This window comes from Salvelinus namaycush, unplaced genomic scaffold (genome assembly GCF_016432855.1).
Source record: "Salvelinus namaycush isolate Seneca unplaced genomic scaffold, SaNama_1.0 Scaffold240, whole genome shotgun sequence".
NCBI classification, from domain to species: Eukaryota; Metazoa; Chordata; class Actinopteri; order Salmoniformes; family Salmonidae; genus Salvelinus; species Salvelinus namaycush.
Window position 1 is genome coordinate 140,001 of NW_024059231.1, and position 20,270 is coordinate 160,270.

Here is a 20,270-nt window from a genome sequence, read left to right on the forward strand (position 1 = left end):
ACAGTTGAAGTCTGAAGTTTACATATGCCAAATACATTTAAACTCAGTTTTTCACAATTCCTGACATTTAATCATAGTAAAAATTCCCTGTTTTAGGCCACTTTATTTTAAGATTCTGAAATGTCAGAATAATAGTAGAGTGATTTATTTCAGCTTTTATTTATTTCGTCACATTCCCAGTGAGTCAGAAGTTTACATATACTCAATTAGTATTTGGTAGCATTGCCTTTAAATTGTTTAACTTGGGTCAAACGTTTCGGGTAGCCTTCCACAAGCTTCCCACAATAAGTTGGGTGACTTTTGGCCCATTCCTCCTGGCAGATCAGGTGTAACTGAGTCAGGTTTGTAGGCCTCCTTGCTCGCACAGGCTTTTTCAGTTCTGCCCACACATTTTCTACAGGATTGAGGTCAGGGCTTTGTGATGGCCACTCCAATACCTTGACTTTGTTGTCCTTAAACCATTTTGCCACAACTTTGGAAGTATGCTTGGGGTCAGTGTCCATTTGGAAGACCCATTTGCGACCAAGCTTTAACTTCCTGACTGATGTCTTGAGATGTTGCTTCAATATATCCACATAATTTTCCATCCTCATGATGCCATCTATTTTGTGAAGTGCACCAGTCCCTCCTGCATCAAAGCACACCCACAACATGATGCTGCCACCCTTTTTCCTCCAAACATAACGATGGTCATTATGGCCAAACAGTTCTATTTTTGTTTAATCAGACCTGAGGACATTTCTCCAAAAGGTACGATCGTTGTCCCCATGTCTGGCTTTTTTATTGCGGTTTTGGAGCAGTGGCTTCTTCCTTGCTGAGCCGCCTTCCAGGTTATGTCGATATAGGACTCGTTTTACTGTGGAGATAGATACCTTTGTACCTGTTTCCTCCAGCATCTTCACAAGGTCCTTTGCTGTTGTTCTGGGATTGATTTGCACTTTTCGCACCAAAGTACGTTCATCTCTAGGAGACAGAACGTGTCTCCTTCCTGAGCGGTATGACGGCTGCGTGGTCCCATGTTGTTTGTACTTGCGTACTAGTGTTTGTACAGATGAACGTGGTACCTTCAGGCATTTGGAAATTGCTCCCAAGGATGAACCAGACTTGTGGAGGTCTACAATTTTTTTTCTGAGGTCTTGGCTGATTTCTTTTGATTTTCCCATGATGTCAAGCAAAGAGGCACTGAGTTTGAAGGTAGGCCTTGAAATACATCCACAGGTACACCTCCAATTGACTCAAATGATGTCAATTAGCCTATCCGAAGCTTCTAAAGCCATGACATAATTTTCTGGAATTTTCCAAGCTGTTTAAAGGCACAGTCAATTTAGTGTATGTAAACTTCTGACCCACTGGAATTGTGATTAAGTGAAATAATCTGTCTGTAAACAATTGTTGGAAAAAATTACTTGTGTCATGCAAAAACTATAGTTTGTGTAACAAGAAATGTGTGGAGTGGTTGAAAAACGAGTTTTAATGACTCCAACCTAAGTGTATGTAAACTTCCGACTTCAACTGTAAGTATATAGAACAGCCTGGCCTCTCTCATATGTTACATTGGATAAAAGTAGAGACTTCGTGCTCGAAAATGGTATATCGTACACTACAGTTGAGGAACAATGGGAAAGTAATTCTGCTTTGAAAGTTGATAAACTTGTAAACTCACTTTTGAGAAAATGGCCTTTGAATGTTTTGGTACCTACTGGAGAGCTCTTCTTTGTCTACACCCATTCAGCATCGTTCACACCCTCTTAAGCCTTAGCTCCACCCATCTTTTTAAGGACTCACATGAGAGGTTATGTACTAAACAGTCAAAGATTTCAAAACTGAAGGCTGGTTTAAACTACGGTTGTGTTCGTAAATTGAATCTGGAGTGATCTGGGTTTGTCTGTTCAGATTGTCTGTTTGGAAACTCAGAGCGTTGTCAGATTGTCTGTTTGGAAACTCAGAGCGTTGTCAGATTGTCCGTTCAGAAACTCAGAGCGTTGTCAGATTGTCCGTTCGGAAACTCAGTGTTGTCAGACTGTCCGTTCAGAAACTCAGAGCGTTGTCAGATTGTCCGTTCAGAAACTCAGAGCGTTGTCAGATTGTCCGTTCGGAAACTCAGAGCGTTGTCAGATTGTCCGTTCGGAAACTCAGAGCGTTGTCAGATTGTCCGTTCGGAAACTCAGAGCGTTGTCAGATTGTCCGTTCGGAAACTCAGAGCGTTGTCAGATTGTCCGTTTAGAAACTCAGAGCGTTGTCAGATTGTCCGTTTGGAAATTCAGAGCGTTTCGCTCTTGGAGCGTTCAGACTGAGGAGTAGGGTTGATCTGAGTGTCAAGCACCCAAGCTAACTGGCTAACGTTGGCTAGCTTGCTAACTACTTCCAGACACAAATGAGAGAACACCTCACTTTGCCCACTCTCCCTAGCAGAGCTGGTAAGGCTGTTGTCATGGTATCCAGAGCGTTGGTGACTGTAACTGTACTGCTGGCAACTATTTAATTACGCTTTTTTGTCAACGTTTACTGATACTGGTCATATTCAACGGGTGTTGAGCGTTCTTAAATTCATCAGTTATTCTGCGCTCTGGTACACTCAGACGAGGGTGCTCTGAAATGTTATGCAGAAAATTACACAATGCTCTTGTATTGTGAGGGGGGGTCCAACTGATTTAGAATTTCTAATTGAAATGCAGACTGAAGTATCCGGGTTCATAACATTCAGTGCTGCCATTGGACGTGACGCAACGTGAGCGCCACACGGGCAGTATAGCGCCACACGGGCAGTATAGCAGCTTTCATTGATTTCAAAGAAACACAGTGGCTGATGACAATGCCTGTCTGTAGCAGGGTCGTTACAGGCTGTAGCGAGAACAACACACGGACGTGATGTCTGTAGCGAGAACGACACACGGCCGTGATGTCTGTAGCGAGAACAACACACGGACGTGATGTGTGTAGCGAGAACGACACACGGCCGTGATGTCTGTAGCGAGAACAACACACCACCGTGATGTCTGTAGCGAGAACAACACACCACCGTGATGTCTGTAGCGAGAACAACACACCGCCGTGATGTCTGTAGCGAGAACGACACACCACCGTGATGTCTGTAGCGAGAACGACACACGGACGTGATGTCTGTAGCGAGAACGACACACGGCCGTGATGTCTGTAGCGAGAACGACACACGGCCGTGATGTCTGTAGCGAGAACAACACACCCTTTTCTGCAGCCACAACAGTATATTGGACATCTGTTCTTGACTGCTTTTCAAATTGTTTGTGTTCATTGAAATTCAAGCATTGTGAGTGTTGATAACCAATACTCTGTCTCTCTGTCTATCTCTCTCTCTCTGTCTGTCTGTCTGTCTGTCTGTCTGTCTGTCTCTGTGTTTATAGTTACTGGGACACGGCGTATGACAGTGATGTAATGGACAACAGAGTGGGACTAAACCTACTGTATACTCAGGTGAGTTCTGAACCTACTGTACACTCAGGTGAGTTCTGAACCTACTGTACACTCAGGTGAGTTCTGAACCTACTGTACACTCAGGTGAGTTCTGAACCTACTGTACACTCAGGTGAGTTCTGAACCTACTGTACACTCAGGTGAGTTCTGAACCTACTGTATACATACATACATACACACTACCGTTCAAACGTTTGGGGTCACTTAGAAATATCCTTGTTTTTGAAAGAAAAGCACATGTTTTGTCCATTAAAATAACATCAAATTGATCAGAAATACAGTGTAGACATGGCTAATGTTGTAAATGACTATTGTAGCTGGAAACGGCTGATTTTTAATGGAATATCTTCATAGGCGTACAGAGGCCCATTATCAGCAACCATCACTCCTGTGTTCCAATGGCACGTTGATTTAGCTAATCCAAGTTTATCATTTTTAAAGGCTAATTGATCATTAGAAAACCCTTTTGAAATTGTGTTAGCGCAGCTGAAAACTGTTGTTCTGATTTAAAGAAGCAATAAAACTGTCCTTCTTTAGACTAGTTGAGTATCTGGAGCATCAGCATTTGTGGGTTTGATTACAGGTTCAAAATGGCCAGAAACAAAGACCTTTCTTCTGAAACTCGTCAGTCTAATCTTGTTCTGAGAAATGAAGGCTGTTCCATGCAAGAAATTTCCAAGAAACTGAAGATCTGGTACACTGCTGTGTACTACTCCCTTCATAGAACACCGCAAACTGTCTCTAACCAGAATAGAAAGAGGAGTGGGAGGCCCCGAAGCACAACTGAGCAAGAGGACAAGTACATTAAAGTGTCTAGTTTGAGAAACAGACGCCTCACAAGTCCTCAACTGGCAGCTTCATTAAATAGTACCCACAAAACACCAGTCTCAACGTCAACAGTGAAGAGGTGACTCCGGGATGCTGGCCTTCTAGGCAGAGTTCCTCTGCCCATCTTAATATTTTCTTATTATTGGCCAGTCTGAGAGATGGCTTTTTCCTTTGCAACTCTGCCTAGAAGTCCAGCATCCCGGAATTTGAAATTTAACATTGAGCTGCAACCAATGGCGCAACTAAAATATGTAGTTGTGTTAAGTCTTAAATGTATTTTAGCTCCAATCACAGACAATAGAACCCCCAGGAACCACCACCTCATCACGAACAGTAATAACAGTCTACTGTCCTCATTTTTCAAATGTAATGTGATTTCCTGCTCCACTTCTCCTCTCCTCCTCCTTCCTCTGACCCCTCCTCTGCAACCCTGCTCCCTTCCATTATCCAATGAGGTTGTCAGGGAGGTGTGGCATCCTAAAGCCATGGTTGTGCCCCAAATGGCACCTTACTCTCAAATTACTGCACTACTTTTACTATGGTAGTCCTCTGGTCCAAATTACTGCACTACTTTTTTACTATGGTAGTCCTCTGGTCCAAATTACTGCACTACTTTTTTACTATGGTAGTCCTCTGGTCCAAATTACTGCACTACTTTTTTACTATGGTAGTCCTCTGGTCCAAATTACTGCACTACTTTTTTACTATGGTAGTCCTCTGGTCCAAATTACTGCACTACTTTTTTACTATGGTAGTCCTCTGGTCCAAATTACTGCACTACTTTTTTACTATGGTAGTCCTCTGGTCCAAATTACTGCACTACTTTTTTACTATGGTAGTCCTCTGGTCCAAATTACTGCACTACTTTTTTACTATGGTAGTCCTCTGGTCCAAATTACTGCACTACTTTTTTACTATGGTAGTCCTCTGGTCCAAATTACTGCACTACTTTTTTACTATGGTAGTCCTCTGGTCCAAATTACTGCACTAATTTTACTATGGCCCGTAGTCCTCTGGTCCAAATTACTGCACTAATTTTACTATGGCCCGTAGTCCTCTTGTCCAAATTACTGCACTATATAGGGAGTAGGGTGCCATTGGCAACAGAGCCCGCCCTCTATGCAAACACACACACACACACACACACACACACACACACACACACACACACACAACATGCTGTTGTTTTCTTACGCAGATTGCTGATTTGATTAGAATCTGGCTGCTGGCTGGCTGCTGGCTCAGCGTTCCATGTGTGTGTGTGTGTTTGTTGGCAGGTTGTTGACTCAGTGCTCCGTGTGTGTGTGTGTTTGGTGGGCTGTTGACTCAGTGCTCCGTGTGTGTGTGTGTTTGGTGGGCTGTTGACTCAGTGTGGGGGCATAGTTAATGTTACGGGCCAAAGAATGCAATCGTGTGTGTGAAGAAAAACTCGTGTGTGTGCTTGCCATTTTGTGCAACGTGTGTGTGTGTGTGTGTGTGTGTGTGTGTGTGTGTGTGTGTGTGTGTGTGTGTGTGTTTAATTCTACTTGAACAAAACAACAGTGAAATAGTTGTTTTGGACTTAGAATTCAAATGTGTTTCTCGGTTTTATGTAAAGCCTCTCCAAGAATGGTTTAGAGCAGAAAGATGAAACCTGTCTCTCTTCTCTCCCTAGACGGTGTCTGACATAGAGAGAGGCTGGATACTCGTTAACAAGGACCAACACAGACAGCTCAAATCACTGCAGGAGAAGGGCTCCAAGAAAGAGGTAAGAGAACCCGTCGTCCTGATCCTTGTAACACAACACTGTCTCCTCCAGCTGTAACGGTCTCCTCCAGCTGTAACGGTCTCCTCCAGCTGTAACGGTCTCCGCCAGCTGTAACGGTCTCCGCCAGCTGTAACAGTCTCCGCCAGCTGTAACGGTCTCCTCCAGCTGTAACGGTCTCCTCCAGCTGTAACGGTCTCCTCCAGTTATAATGCAACACTGTCTCCTCCAGCTGTAACGGTCTCCTCCAGCGGTAACGGTCTCCTCCAGCGGTAACGGTCTCCTCCAGCGGTAACGGTCTCCGCCAGCGGTAACGGTCTCCGCCAGCGGTAACGGTCTCCGCCAGCGGTAACGGTCTCCTCCAGCTGTAACGGTCTCCTCCAGCGGTAACGGTCTCCTCCAGCGGTAACGGTCTCCTCCAGCGGTAACGGTCTCCTCCAGCGGTAACGGTCTCCTCCAGCGGTAACGGTCTCCGCCAGCTGTAACGGTCTCCTCCAGCGGTACCGGTCTCCTCCAGCGGTACCGGTCTCCTCCAGCGGTACCGGTCTCCTCCAGCGGTAACGGTCTCCTCCAGCGGTAACGGTCTCCTCCAGCGGTAACGGTCTCCTCCAGCGGTAACGGTCTCCGCCAGCGGTAATGGTCTCCTCCAGCGGTAACGGTCTCCTCCAGCTGTAACGCAACACTGTCTCCGCCAGCTATCTAGTGGAGAAGAAGCTAACATTCCACATCTTGTACCGTTTGTCATGTCACAGGGACATTGTCATGCTGAAACAGGAAAGGCCCTTCCCCAAACTGTTGCCACAAAGTTGGAAGTACAGAATGTCATTGTATGTTGTAGCATTAAGATTTCCCTTCACTGGAACTAAGGGGTCCGAACCATGAAAAACAGCCCCAGACCATTATTCCTCCTCCACCAAACTTTACAGTTGGCACTATGCATTCTCCTGGCGTTTCCATTGCTTCTGAGTCCAATGGCGATGCTTGGCATCGCGCGTGGTGATCTTAGGCTTGTGTGCGGCTGCTCGGCCATGGAAACCCATTTCAGGAAGCTCCGGGCGAACAGTTCTTGTGCTGACGTTGCTTCCAGAGGCAGTTTGGAACTCGCTAGCGAGTGTTGCAACCGAGGACAGACAATTTGTCAGCAATAGGTGTGGCTGAAATAGCCGAATCCACTAATTTGGAGGGTTGTCCACATACTGCTGTATATACAGTGTATATCAAATGATTTTTCAGTGCTTCACGTTCTCTACGTCTCTCTCCAGTTCATTAGGCTAGGCCAGACGCTGAAGTACTTTGGCTACATCCAGTTTGACCCGTGCGTGACAGACTTCCCGGAGAAGGGTTGTCACGCGATCGTCTCCGCTGGCAACAACGAACTCAACTTCCAGGTCAAGCTACCCAATGAACAGATGAAAGAGGGGAGCTTCAAGGTCACGCGCATGAGGTGCTGGAGGGTCACTTCTTCTGTAAGTAACCCCTCCCCAACATAGTTACTACATTCTTCTCTAGAGTGATGGGGCTCCTAGAGACACTGATCTATGGTTACTATAGTGATGGTGCCCCTAGAGGAGTCACTGATCTCTGGTTACTATAGTGATGGTGCTCCTAGAGACACTGATCTATGGTTACTATAGTGATGGTGCCCCTAGAGGAGACACTGATCTAGGGTTACTATAGTGATGGGGCTCCTAGAGACACTGATCTATGGTTACTATAGTGATGGGGCTCCTAGAGACACTGATCTATGGTTACTATAGTGATGGTGCTCCTAGAGACACTGATCTATGGTTACTATAGTGATGGTGCTCCTAGAGACACTGATCTATGGTTACTATAGTGATGGTGCTCCTAGAGACACTGATCTATGGTTACTATAGTGATGGTGCCCCTAGAGGAGACACTGATCTATGGTTACTATAGTGATGGTGCCCCTAGAGGAGACACTGATCTATGGTTACTATAGTGATGGTGCTCCTAGAGTCACTGATCTATGGTTACTATAGTGATGGGGCTCCTAGAGACACTGATCTATGGTTACTATAGTGATGGTGCTCCTAGAGACACTGATCTATGGTTACTATAGTGATGGTGCTCCTAGAGACACTGATCTATGGTTACTATAGTGATGGGGCTCCTAGAGACACTGATCTATGGTTACTATAGTGATGGTGCTCCTAGAGTCACTGATCTATGGTTACTATAGTGATGGGGCTCCTAGAGACACTGATCTATGGTTACTATAGTGATGGTGCTCCTAGAGACACTGATCTATGGTTACTATAGTGATGGGGCTCCTAGAGACACTGATCTATGGTTACTATAGTGATGGTGCTCCTAGAGACACTGATCTATGGTTACTATAGTGATGGTGCTCCTAGAGACACTGATCTATGGTTACTATAGTGATGGTGCTCCTAGAGACACTGATCTATGGTTACTATAGTGATGGTGCTCCTAGAGACACTGATCTATGGTTACTATAGTGATGGTGCTCCTAGAGACACTGATCTATGGTTACTATAGTGATGGTGCTCCTAGAGGAGACACTGATCTATGGTTACTATAGTGATGGTGCTCCTAGAGGAGACACTGATCTATGGTTACTAGAGTGATGGGGCTCCTAGAGACACTGATCTATGGTTACTATAGTGATGGGGCTCCTAGAGACACTGATCTATGGTTACTATAGTGATGGGGCTCCTAGAGACACTGATCTATGGTTACTATAGTGATGGGGCTCCTAGAGACACTGATCTATGGTTACTATAGTGATGGTGCTCCTAGAGACACTGATCTATGGTTACTATAGTGATGGTGCTCCTAGAGACACTGATCTATGGTTACTATAGTGATGGTGCTCCTAGAGACACTGATCTATGGTTACTATAGTGATGGTGCCCCTAGAGGAGACACTGATCTATGGTTACTATAGTGATGGTGCTCCTAGAGTCACTGATCTATGGTTACTATAGTGATGGGGCTCCTAGAGACACTGATCTATGGTTACTATAGTGATGGTGCCCCTAGAGGAGACACTGATCTATGGTTACTATAGTGATGGTGCCCCTAGAGGAGTCACTGATCTCCTCTCCTCTCTTCCCGTCTCCTCTATTCTCCTCTCCTGTCTTCTATTCTCCTCTCCTGTCCTCTATTCTCCTCTCCTGTCCTCTATTCTCCTCTCCTGTCCTCTATTCTCCTGTCCTCTATTCTCCTCTCCTCTATTCTCCTCTCCTCTATTCTCCTCTCCTCTATTCTCCTCTCCTCTATTCTCCTCTCCTCTATTCTCCTCTCCTCTATTCTCCTCTCCTCTATTCTCCTCTCCTCTCCTCTATTCTCCTCTCCTCTCCTCTATTCTCCTCTCCTGTCCTCTATTCTCCTCTCCTCTATTCTCCTCTCCTCTATTCTCCTCTCCTCTATTCTCCTCTCCTCTCCTCTATTCTCCTCTCCTCTCCTCTATTCTCCTCTCCTGTCCTCTATTCTCCTCTCCTCTATTCCCGTCTCCTCTATTCTTCTCTCCTGTCCTCTATTCTCCTGTCCTCTATTCTCCTCTCCTGTCCTCTATTCCCGTCTCCTCTATTCTCCTCTCCTGTCCTCTATTCTCCTCTCCTGTCCTCTATTCCCGTCTCCTCTATTCTCCTCTCCTCTCCTCTATTCTCCTGTCCTCTATTCTCCTCTCCTGTCCTCTATTCTCCTCTCCTCTATTCTCCTCTCCTGTCCTCTATTCTCCTCTCCTGTCCTCTATTCTCCTCTCCTCGCCTCTATTCTCCTCTCCTGTCCTCTATTCTCCTCTCCTGTCCTCTTCTCCTCTCCTCTATTCTCCTCTCCTGTCCTCTATTCTCCTCTCCTGTCCTCTATTCTCCTCTTCTATTCTCCTCTCCTCTATTCTCCTCTCCTCTATTCTCCTCTCCTGTCCTCTATTCTCCTCTATTCTATTCTCCTCTCCTCTATTCTCCTCTCCTCTATTCTCCTCTCCTGTCCTCTATTCTCCTCTCCTGTCCTCTATTCTCCTCTCCTCTATTCTCCTCTCCTGTCCTCTATTCTCCTCTATTCTATTCTCCTCTATTCTCCTCTCCTCTATTCTCCTCTCCTCTTTCTCCTCTCCTCTGGGTAAACTGCTGAGCTCTACACCATCATTGTTTTCATCAGACCACTTACCCTAATACGTTGCGCTGACACACACACAGATTCCCACCTATGTGTTATCTCTGTATCGACCCACTGCCTCCTCTCAGAGACCAATCCTTTACTGTTATATATATATATATATATATATATATATATATTGTTTCCCATCCATACGGCTGTAGCTAATTCTAAGGCATATCAGGGTACAGGGAAGAACATGCAGTACCACTGCAGTTTTAACTGTCAATCTTCTCCACACACCTCTATAAATGTAGACTTCTCTACACCTCTATAAATGCAGACTTCTCGTGAAGGGATAGAGATTGATATCATAATGAGTTCATCTGACTATAGCAGTGGTTTCTTTTTAAATCCATATCAATGTATTACAACAGACTATTAAAGAGGTGAACTGTAGCGGCAGTAGCATCCAGATGCTAACAGGGAACATTGTTCAGTTCTGTCTTTGATACAACACAGCACTTTTAAGAGACAGTTGGAACTGAAACCAACCATCAAAAGCCCGTACATGGACCAGCGGCTAACTCGACCACTAAACCCGGCGGCTAACTCGACCACTAAACCCGGCGGCTAACTCGACCACTAAACCCGGCGGCTAACTCGACCACTAAACCCGGCGGCTAACTCGACCACTAAACCCGGCGGCTAACTCGACCACTAAACCCGGCGGCTAACTCGACCACTAAACCCGGCGGCTAACTCGACCACTAAACCCGGCGGCTAACTCGACCACTAAACCCGGCGGCTAACTCGACCACTAGCCGGACCACCACTAAACCCGGCGGCTAGCCGGACCACCACTAAACCCGGCGGCTAGCCGGACCACCACTAAACCCGGCGGCTAGCCGGACCACCACTAAACCCGGGGGCTAGCCGGACCACCACTAAACCCGGGGGCTAGCCGGACCACCACTAAACCCCTCGTTAGGGGGGGCTGGGTAATAACATCCTGCTAACGAGGAGATGGGTAATAACATCCTGCTAACGAGGGGCTGGGCAGAACATCCTGCTAACGAGGGGCTGGGCAATAACATCCTGCTAACGAGGGGCTGGGCAGAACATCCTGCTAACGAGGGGCTGGGTAATAACATCCTGCTAACGAGGGGCTGGGCAGAACATCCTGCTAACGAGGGGCTGGGCAGAACATCCTGCTAACGAGGGGCTGGGTAATAACATCCTGCTAACGAGGGGCTGGGTAATAACATCCTGCTAACGAGGGGCTGGGTAATAACATCCTGCTAACGAGGGGCTGGGTAATAACATCCTGCTAACGAGGGGCTGGGTAATAACATCCTGCTAACGAGGGGCTGGGTAATAACATCCTGCTAACGAGGGGCTGGGCAGAACATCCTGCTAACGAGGGGCTGGCAGAACATCCTGCTAACGAGGGGCTGGGTAATAACATCCTGCTAACGAGGGGCTGGGTAATAACATCCTGCTAACGAGGGGCTGGGTAATAACATCCTGCTAACGAGGGGCTGGGCAGAACATCCTGCTAACGAGGGGCTGGGCAGAACATCCTGCTAACGAGGGGCTGGCAGAACATCCTGCTAACGAGGGGCTGGGTAATAACATCCTGCTAACGAGGGGCTGGGTAATAACATCCTGCTAACGAGGGGCTGGGTAATAACATCCTGCTAACGAGGGGCTGGGCAGAACATCCTGCTAACGAGGGGCTGGGCAGAACATCCTGCTAACGAGGGGCTGGGCAGAACATCCTGCTAACGAGGGGCTGGCAGAACATCCTGCTAACGAGGGGCTGGGTAATAACATCCTGCTAATGAGGGGCTGGGTAATAACATCCTGCTAACGAGGGGCTGGGTAATAACATCCTGCTAACGAGGGGCTGGGCAGAACATCCTGCTAACGAGGGGCTGGGCAGAACATCCTGCTAACGAGGGGCTGGCAGAACATCCTGCTAACGAGGGGCTGGCAGAACATCCTGCTAACGAGGGGCTGGGTAATAACATCCTGCTAACGAGGGGCTGGGTAATAACATCCTGCTAACGAGGGGCTGGGTAATAACATCCTGCTAACGAGGGGCTGGGTAATAACATCCTGCTAACGAGGGGCTGGGTAATAACATCCTGCTAACGAGGGGCTGGGTCAGAACATCCTGCTAACGAGGGGCTGGGTCAGAACATCCTGCTAACGAGGGGCTGGGTCAGAACATCCTGCTAACGAGGGGCTGGGTCAGAACATCCTGCTAACGAGGGGCTGGGTCAGAACATCCTGCTAACGAGGGGCTGGGTCAGAACATCCTGCTAACGAGGGGCTGGGTCAGAACATCCTGCTAACGAAGGGCTGGGTCAGAACATCCTGCTAACGAAGGGCTGGGCAGAACATCCTGCTAACGAAGGGCTGGGCAGAACATCATGCTAACGAAGGGCTGGGTCAGAACATCCTGCTAACGAAGGGCTGGGCAGAATATCCTGCTAACGAAGGGCTGGGCAGAACATCATGCTAACGAGGGGCTGGGTCAGAACATCCTGCTAACGAGGGGCTGGGTCAGAACATCCTGCTAACGAGGGGCTGGGTCAGAACATCCTGCTAACGAGGGGCTGGGTCAGAACATCCTGCTAACGAGGGGCTGGGTAATAACATCCTGCTAACGAGGTGCTGGGTCAGAACATCCTGCTAACGAGGGGCTGGGTCAGAACATCCTGCTAACGAGGGGCTGGGTCAGAACATCCTGCTAACGAGGGGCTGGCAGAACATCCTGCTAACGAGGGGCTGGGTAATAACATCCTGCTAACGAGGGGCTGGGTAATAACATCCTGCTAACGAGGGGCTGGGTAATAACATCCTGCTAACGAGGGGCTGGGTAATAACATCCTGCTAACGAGGGGCTGGGTAATAACATCCTGCTAACGAGGGGCTGGGTAATAACATCCTGCTAACGAGGGGCTGGGTCAGAACATCCTGCTAACGAAGGGCTGGGCAGAACATCCTGCTAACGAGGGGCTGGGTCAGAACATCCTGCTAACGAGGGGCTGGGCAGAACATCCTGCTAACGAGGGGCTGGGTCAGAACATCCTGCTAACGAGGGGCTGGGTCAGAACATCCTGCTAACGAGGGGCTGGGTCAGAACATCCTGCTAACGAGGGGCTGGTAATAGCATACAGGTTACAAGATGTCTACAGACTGCCTGATATTGTGTTGACGATAAGCAATAGGGATGACTGGATCATTGATTTCTATGAGGAGTTGGAAAGATGATGATGATGGTAATGATGATGATGATGATGACTGTGGGGGAGCAGGGAGTGGAAGATGCAGGAGACGATAATGATGATGATGATGCTTGAAAGCCAGCCATAGTAACCCCCTCCCCTCTACAGCAGGTCCCGGTAGCCAACGGAACAGCCTCCACCTCCCCCTGCTCCTCAGCCAAGTGTGAGGTGAAGTTGGAGCTGGCCTTCGAGTACCTGATGAGCAAAGACCGTCTCCAGTGGGTCACCATCACCAGCCCACAGGTCAGAGGTCAGGGGTCAGTCTGGGGTCACATAGAGTTTGTGACTACTGCTAATAAATGAAATCCAATGTCTCTAGAGTTACTGTTTGTGTCTCTTGTATCTAAAGCCCTGGTTTGTGTCTTCAGGCAATCATGATGAGCATCTGTCTACAGTCGATGGTTGATGAGCTGATGGTCAAGAAATCAGGAGGCAGCATCAAGAAGGTGTGTGTCTGCCTGTCTGTCTGTGTGCCTTCGTGTGTCATTTTCCTGAGTGTGTGTGTGTGTGTTATCTCTGACAGATGCTGAGGAAACGTCCCAAAGGCTCCCTCCACCGGTCTGAAAGTCAGCAAGCTGTGAAATCCCCCCCTCTACTGGTGAGACACGGAACTGCACAGGGCTTTGATCAGAAAAATAGGCATTTTGTTAGCTTGAAATCCGGAACCTGTTTTGTGCTAACATTCCACTCCTTGTACTCCGTGTCATACCAAACATTTGGCTTGACAAGAAGTGGAATTATAGCTTAACAGACTGGAACACAGGCTAACAGTTGGGTTTAGTTTTAATGTTCCCTATTGGAACGTTCACAATACATTTCATCTCGATATTCTGGTGTCACTCAGGCAGTTTAGAGTTTTGATTGGGGACGTATTTGTGGAGGAATGTAACTGTTTTTCTGGGTGATTTGTGCTTCCAATGACGACTGTTTTTATATTTTAATGTAGATATCTATCTATATAGATTACCATTTTTTATATATATATATATATATGTGTGTGTGTGTGTGTGTGTGTGTGTGTGTGTGTGTAAAAATACAAAAACACAGTCATGGGAAGCACAAATAAAACATCACAAATAACCCATATCTATAGATGTAGATAGGAAAGGTTTGGGTATTATGTGTATATTTCTGGTGTGTGTAGTATGTAGGGTGCATTTGTAAGGGTGCAATATGTCTTCCCTGTTAAAATAAAACACGTTTTGAGATGTTTGACATTGTTTTTCCGTCTTGTCCTCTGCAGGACTCCCCTGACCCAGACCGAGAACAGATAGTCAAACTCTCAGTGAGTAACGCTTCTGCTTTGATCTCCAAAAGCCTTGGGTTGAATGTTGAGGCCAAAAATTACATATAGAATCATCATTAACAATGAATCGTTCATTATCAGAATCATCATTAAGTGAATCAGAATCGTCATTAACAATAAATCAGAACCGTTCATTAACAGTGAATCAGAATCATCATTAACAGTGAATCAGAATCGTCATTAACAGTGAATCAGAATCATCATTAACAGTGAATCAGAATCGTCATTAACAATAAATCAGAACCGTTCATTAACAGTGAATCAGAATCATCATTAACAGTGAATCAGAACCGTTCATTATCAGTGAATTAGAATCGTCATTAACAGTGAATCAGAATAATCATTAACAGTGAATCAGAATCGTCATTATCAGTGAATCAGAACCGTTCATAAACAGTGAATCAGAACCGTTCATAAACAGTGAATCAGAGGATATGTATAGAGTCTGCTTTAGGTGTCTGTTGGTCTTCTCTCTCCATATCTCCTCTCAGACCAAGCTGAGCTCTGTGTCACTCAGAGGGATCAGCGCCTCCAACTCGGCCAACGACGTCAGCGGCAACGATTTCCATGGCAACTACGCCTTTGAGGGGATCGGGGACGATGACCTGTAATATTCAACCCTCCTCCTCATCCTCCCCCTGACTAACGCGGACCCGCAAAGATTCCAAGCCGAGCTGAGCCAGGCAGAAATGAGTTTGTCTGGTTCCTGATTGTAGCCCTTCCCGAGGGTCTGCTACCAACCATATCTTCTTGTTCCATCCTCTTCCTAAAAGGCTGCATCCTAAATGACACCCTGTTTACTTACGCAGCGCGGCACTTTTTAAGCAGAGTCCTGTTCTTCTATCGCAGTGGTTTCTCTGACCTTTTTTGAACCGTGGCACACTTTAATGGGAGATTTAAAAAAAAAATAATAATAATAAATAAATAAAAATAAAAATATTTGGCACGCCTAAAATATCCCTATTAATTAGTTTTTAGTGGTAATGACCCTCCATCTGATCTGAAACTGCAAATCATATATTTTCTGTGACAAATGTGTTTTAATAGATTAAATAGGGTTAATTTGAACTGTTTTCATAGTTCCTTACTCATGATGGTTAATTTGTGTGTACCCCTTTAAGAGAACCCATGACTCTGCACTATATTTTGTAGTATTTCTTGCTGGTTAAATAGGTCTTTAATTGTTAAAGGTTTAAGCTACAGGCTAGTGGTTTTCTGCATTGTAGAAGTGCAAACACAGACACCAAGCCATGCTCCATAAGAAATGACTGACTTTGGCTAAGCCAAATCAGACTTGCCTGTACTAATGGTTTTCACGGCCCATTCTCTCATTCATCAATCAACTCGTTGTTCTTAATAAATGTCAATAATATTTAGGGAAGAAAATCTCAAACTCGCAGTCTTAAGCTGGAAGTGGTTTAAACGAGGACATTGCAACTGTCATTTTGAACGTGTTATTATTAGCATAATAATGGACAATGGATGTTTTGCACTTCTTGACCATATTCTGGACCATGTAGCAGTCTATATAGATTTACGTTGTTCTGTAAAAAATGAGGACATTCCGTAATTCTAAAAGGAGCCTCGTCTTCATCACAAAGTGTCATTCTAATGTTTTCTTTAAGTGTGTTGATTCTGTCACATCAGAAATCAAAGGTACAAACCAGATAACTGATTTTGTAAAAAGGGTGTCAGATCTCTCGCTCTCAGAGCTGGGTCTTCTTTATTTTTGACAACCAAGACGAGACAGAAGTCAGGCAGAAAGGCTTTTAACACAGTGATAATGAAAGCTGGTTAACCAATGAGCCGTATCTGTTTAGAAGTGTGTAAAATAAGTTGTGTTATTCATTTGGAGTTACTGCTTAGTGATATTACGTATACACACAATATAACTGTTCAAATTTGCCAAAAATAGTTTTTCAGGAACTTATTTTGAAGGGTGTATTAGTGTTATTGATCTCCCCTGTTATTCACACCAGCGCTGTTGTAGTGAAGGGTGGTGACTACAATGCTCATGCATATTTCCTGTAAGATTATAATTTAACGCCTTCATTTTGCCTGTTGCCTCTAGTCCACCAAAATCCAGTGTTGGGTTGCCATTGGTCAATTTACCAACCATGTTTCAGCCTTAGCTAATGGGAGCTCGCCAGATAGATTCTTGCAGAAGGAGACGTTTGATTGGTCGGTCGGTTCGGCTTGCACTTCCCGAACCAATAATTTTTGCACAGTATTATGCCGCGTTCACGTACTACTGGGAATTAGGAAACTCTGAAATGTCTGACTTGGTTGTAGTTATACACGTGTTGCGTTCAACCAGTTAGCAAGTCGGACCTTTCAGAGTTTCCTAGTTCTGACTAGAACTTGAATGTGGCAATACAGCTGGACGACGGATATTTATCAAGTAATGTGGAGCACGAAAACATCATGGTCTTAGTCTCAAAAGGCACCCTATTCCCTATATAGGGCACTACTTTTGACCAGGGCCCATAACCACCCTATTCCCTATATAGGGCACTACTTTTGACCAGCGGTATAGGGAATATGATGCCTTTTGGGACGTAGCCATAGAACATTTCCAAGGGGTTGTGAAACTCCATCTGATTTTTTTTTTTTTTTTTCAGCCAATTTTTTAAGGTGTCTCATAAAAGCCAAAATTATAGTTTACTAAAGCATTTTGCACAAAATAAACATAAAAAAAACATGGTATGAAGTCACTTTGTATAAGAAAAATCATTGTGAACATTTACTAATAATATCTGTATCATCCATAGTTTATTACAGAGCCATATATTTAGAGACTTAGGCCAAATACTATAATGTTATATATTGTTATAATTCTAGACATTCAGGTACAAAGCATTGTATAAATATTCCCCATGTAACGTTAATGGGGTTCTAACATGGCTGTTATAGATTGTTGTAGTGTCATGTTAATGGGGTTCTAACATGGCTGCTATAGAATGTTGTAGTGTCATGTTAATGGGGTTCTAACATGGCTGCTATAGAATGTTGTAGTGTCATGTTAATGGGGTTCTAACATGGCTGCTATAGAATGTTGTAGTGTCATGTTAATGGGGTTCTAACATGTCTGTTATAGAATGTTGTGGTGTCATGTTAATGGGGTTCTAACATGGCTGTTATAGAATTTTGTGGTGTCATGTTAATGGGGTTCTAACATGGCTGTTATAGAATGTTGTAGTGTCATGTTAATGGGGTTCTAACATGGCTGTTATAGAATGTTGTAGTGTCATGTTAATGGGGTTCTAACATGGCTGTTATAGAATGTTGTAGTGTCATGTTAATGGGGTTCTAACATGTCTTATATAATGTTGTAGTGTCATGTTAATGGGGTTCTAACATGGCTGTTATAGAATGTTGTGGTGTCATGTTAATGGGGTTCTAACATGGCTGTTATAGAATGTTGTAACATCATGTTAATGGGGTTCTAACATGGCTGCTATAGAATGTTGTAACGTCATGTTAATGGGGTTCTAACATGGCTGCTATAGAATGTTGTAGTGTCATGTTAATGGGGTTCTAACATGGCTGCTATAGAATGTTGTAGTGTCATGTTAATGGGGTTCTAACATGGCTGTTATAGAATGTTGTAGTGTCATGTTAATGGGTTTCTAACATGGATGTTGTAGAATGTTGTAGTGTCATGTTAATGGGGTTCTAACATGGCTGTTATAGAATGTTGTAGTGTCATGTTAATGGGGTTCTAACATGGCTGTTATAGAATGTTGTAGTGTCATGTTAATGGGGTTCTAACATGGATGTTATAGAATGTTGTAGTGTCATGTTAATGGGGTTCTAACATGGCTGCTATAGAATGTTGTAGTGTCATGTTAATGGGGTTCTAACATGGCTGCTATAGAATGTTGTAGTGTCATGTTAATGGGGTTCTAACATGGCTGCTATAGAATGTTGTAGTGTCATGTTAATGGGGTTCTAACATGGCTGCTATAGAATGTTGTAGTGTCATGTTAATGGGGTTCTAACATGGCTGTTATAGAATGTTGTAGTGTCATGTTAATGGGGTTCTAACATGGCTGTTATAGAATGTTGTAGTGTCATGTTAATGGGGTTCTAACATGGCTGTTATAGAATGTTGTAGTGTCATGTTAATGGGGTTCTAACATGGATGTTATAGAATGTTGTAGTGTCATGTTAATGAGGCTCTAACATGACTGTTATAGAATGTTGTAGTGTCATGTTAATGGGGTTCTAACATGGCTGTTATAGAATGTTGTAGTGTCATGTTAATGGGGTTCTAACATGGCTGCTATAGAATGTTGTAGTGTCATGTTAATGGGGTTCCAACATGGCTGTTATAGAATGTTGTAGTGTCATGTTAATGGGGTTCTAACATGGATGTTATAGTGTCATGTTAATGGGGTTCTAACATGGCTGTTATAGAATGTTGTAGTGTCATGTTAATGGGGTTCTAACATGGATGTTATAGTGTCATGTTAATGGGGTTCTAACATGGCTGTTATAGAATGTTGTAGTGTCATGTTAATGGGGTTCTAACATGGATGTTATAGTGTCATGTTAATGGGGTTCTAACATGGCTGTTATAGAATGTTGTAGTGTCATGTTAATGGGGTTCTAACATGGATGTTGTAGTGTCATGTTAATGGGGTTCTAACATGGCTGCTATAGAATGTTGTAGTGTCATGTTAATGGGGTTCCAACATGGCTGTTATAGAATGTTGTAGTGTCATGTTAATGGGGTTCTAACATGGCTGCTATAGAATGTTGTAGTGTCATGTTAATGGGGTTCTAACATGGCTGCTATAGAATGTTGTAGTGTCATGTTAATGGGGTTCTAACATGGCTGTTATAGAATGTTGTAGTGTCATGTTAATGGGGTTCTAACATGGCTGTTATAGAATGTTGTAGTGTCATGTTAATGGGTTTCTAACATGGATGTTATAGAATGTTGTAGTGTCATGTTAATGGGGTTCTAACATGGCTGTTATAGAATGTTGTAGTGTCATGTTAATGGGGTTCTAACATGGCTGCTATAGAATGTTGTAGTGTCATGTTAATGGGGTTCTAACATGGCTGTTATAGAATGTTGTAGTGTCATGTTAATGGGGTTCTAACATGGCTGCTATAGAATGTTGTAGTGTCATGTTAATGGGGTTCTAACATGGCTGCTATAGAATGTTGTAGTGTCATGTTAATGGGGTTCTAACATGGCTGCTATAGAATGTTGTAGTGTCATGTTAATGGGGTTCTAACATGGCTGCTATAGAATGTTGTAGTGTCATGTTAATGGGGTTCTAACATGGCTGTTATAGAATGTTGTAGTGCCATGTTAATGGGGTTCTAACATGGCTGCTATAGAATGTTGTAGTGTCATGTTAATGGGGTTCTAACATGGCTGCTATAGAATGTTGTAGTGTCATGTTAATGGGGTTCTAACATGTCTGATATAGAATGTTGTAGTGTCATGTTAATGGGGTTCTAACATGGCTGATATAGAATGTTGTAGTGTCATGTTAATGGGGTTCTAACATGTCTGATATACAATGTTGTAGTGTCATGTTAATGG

The 20,270-nt window shown here is 44.6% G+C and overlaps 1 protein-coding gene across 1 annotated transcript in view; it reads left to right on the forward strand.

The window, feature by feature from the left end:
* Positions 1-17,351, forward strand: part of LOC120038847 (sorting nexin-17) — a 68,144-nt gene extending 50,793 nt beyond the window's left edge. Inside the window, exons 8-15 of the mRNA XM_038984435.1 lie at positions 3,381-3,450; positions 5,933-6,025; positions 7,285-7,488; positions 13,510-13,644; positions 13,770-13,847; positions 13,925-13,999; positions 14,645-14,686; positions 15,199-17,351. Of these exons, the coding sequence (XP_038840363.1) occupies positions 3,381-3,450; positions 5,933-6,025; positions 7,285-7,488; positions 13,510-13,644; positions 13,770-13,847; positions 13,925-13,999; positions 14,645-14,686; positions 15,199-15,318 (817 nt within the window). The 3' untranslated portion in view covers positions 15,319-17,351. The remainder of the gene's footprint in view (positions 1-3,380; positions 3,451-5,932; positions 6,026-7,284; positions 7,489-13,509; positions 13,645-13,769; positions 13,848-13,924; positions 14,000-14,644; positions 14,687-15,198) is intronic.
* Positions 17,352-20,270: the final 2,919 nt, after the last annotated feature.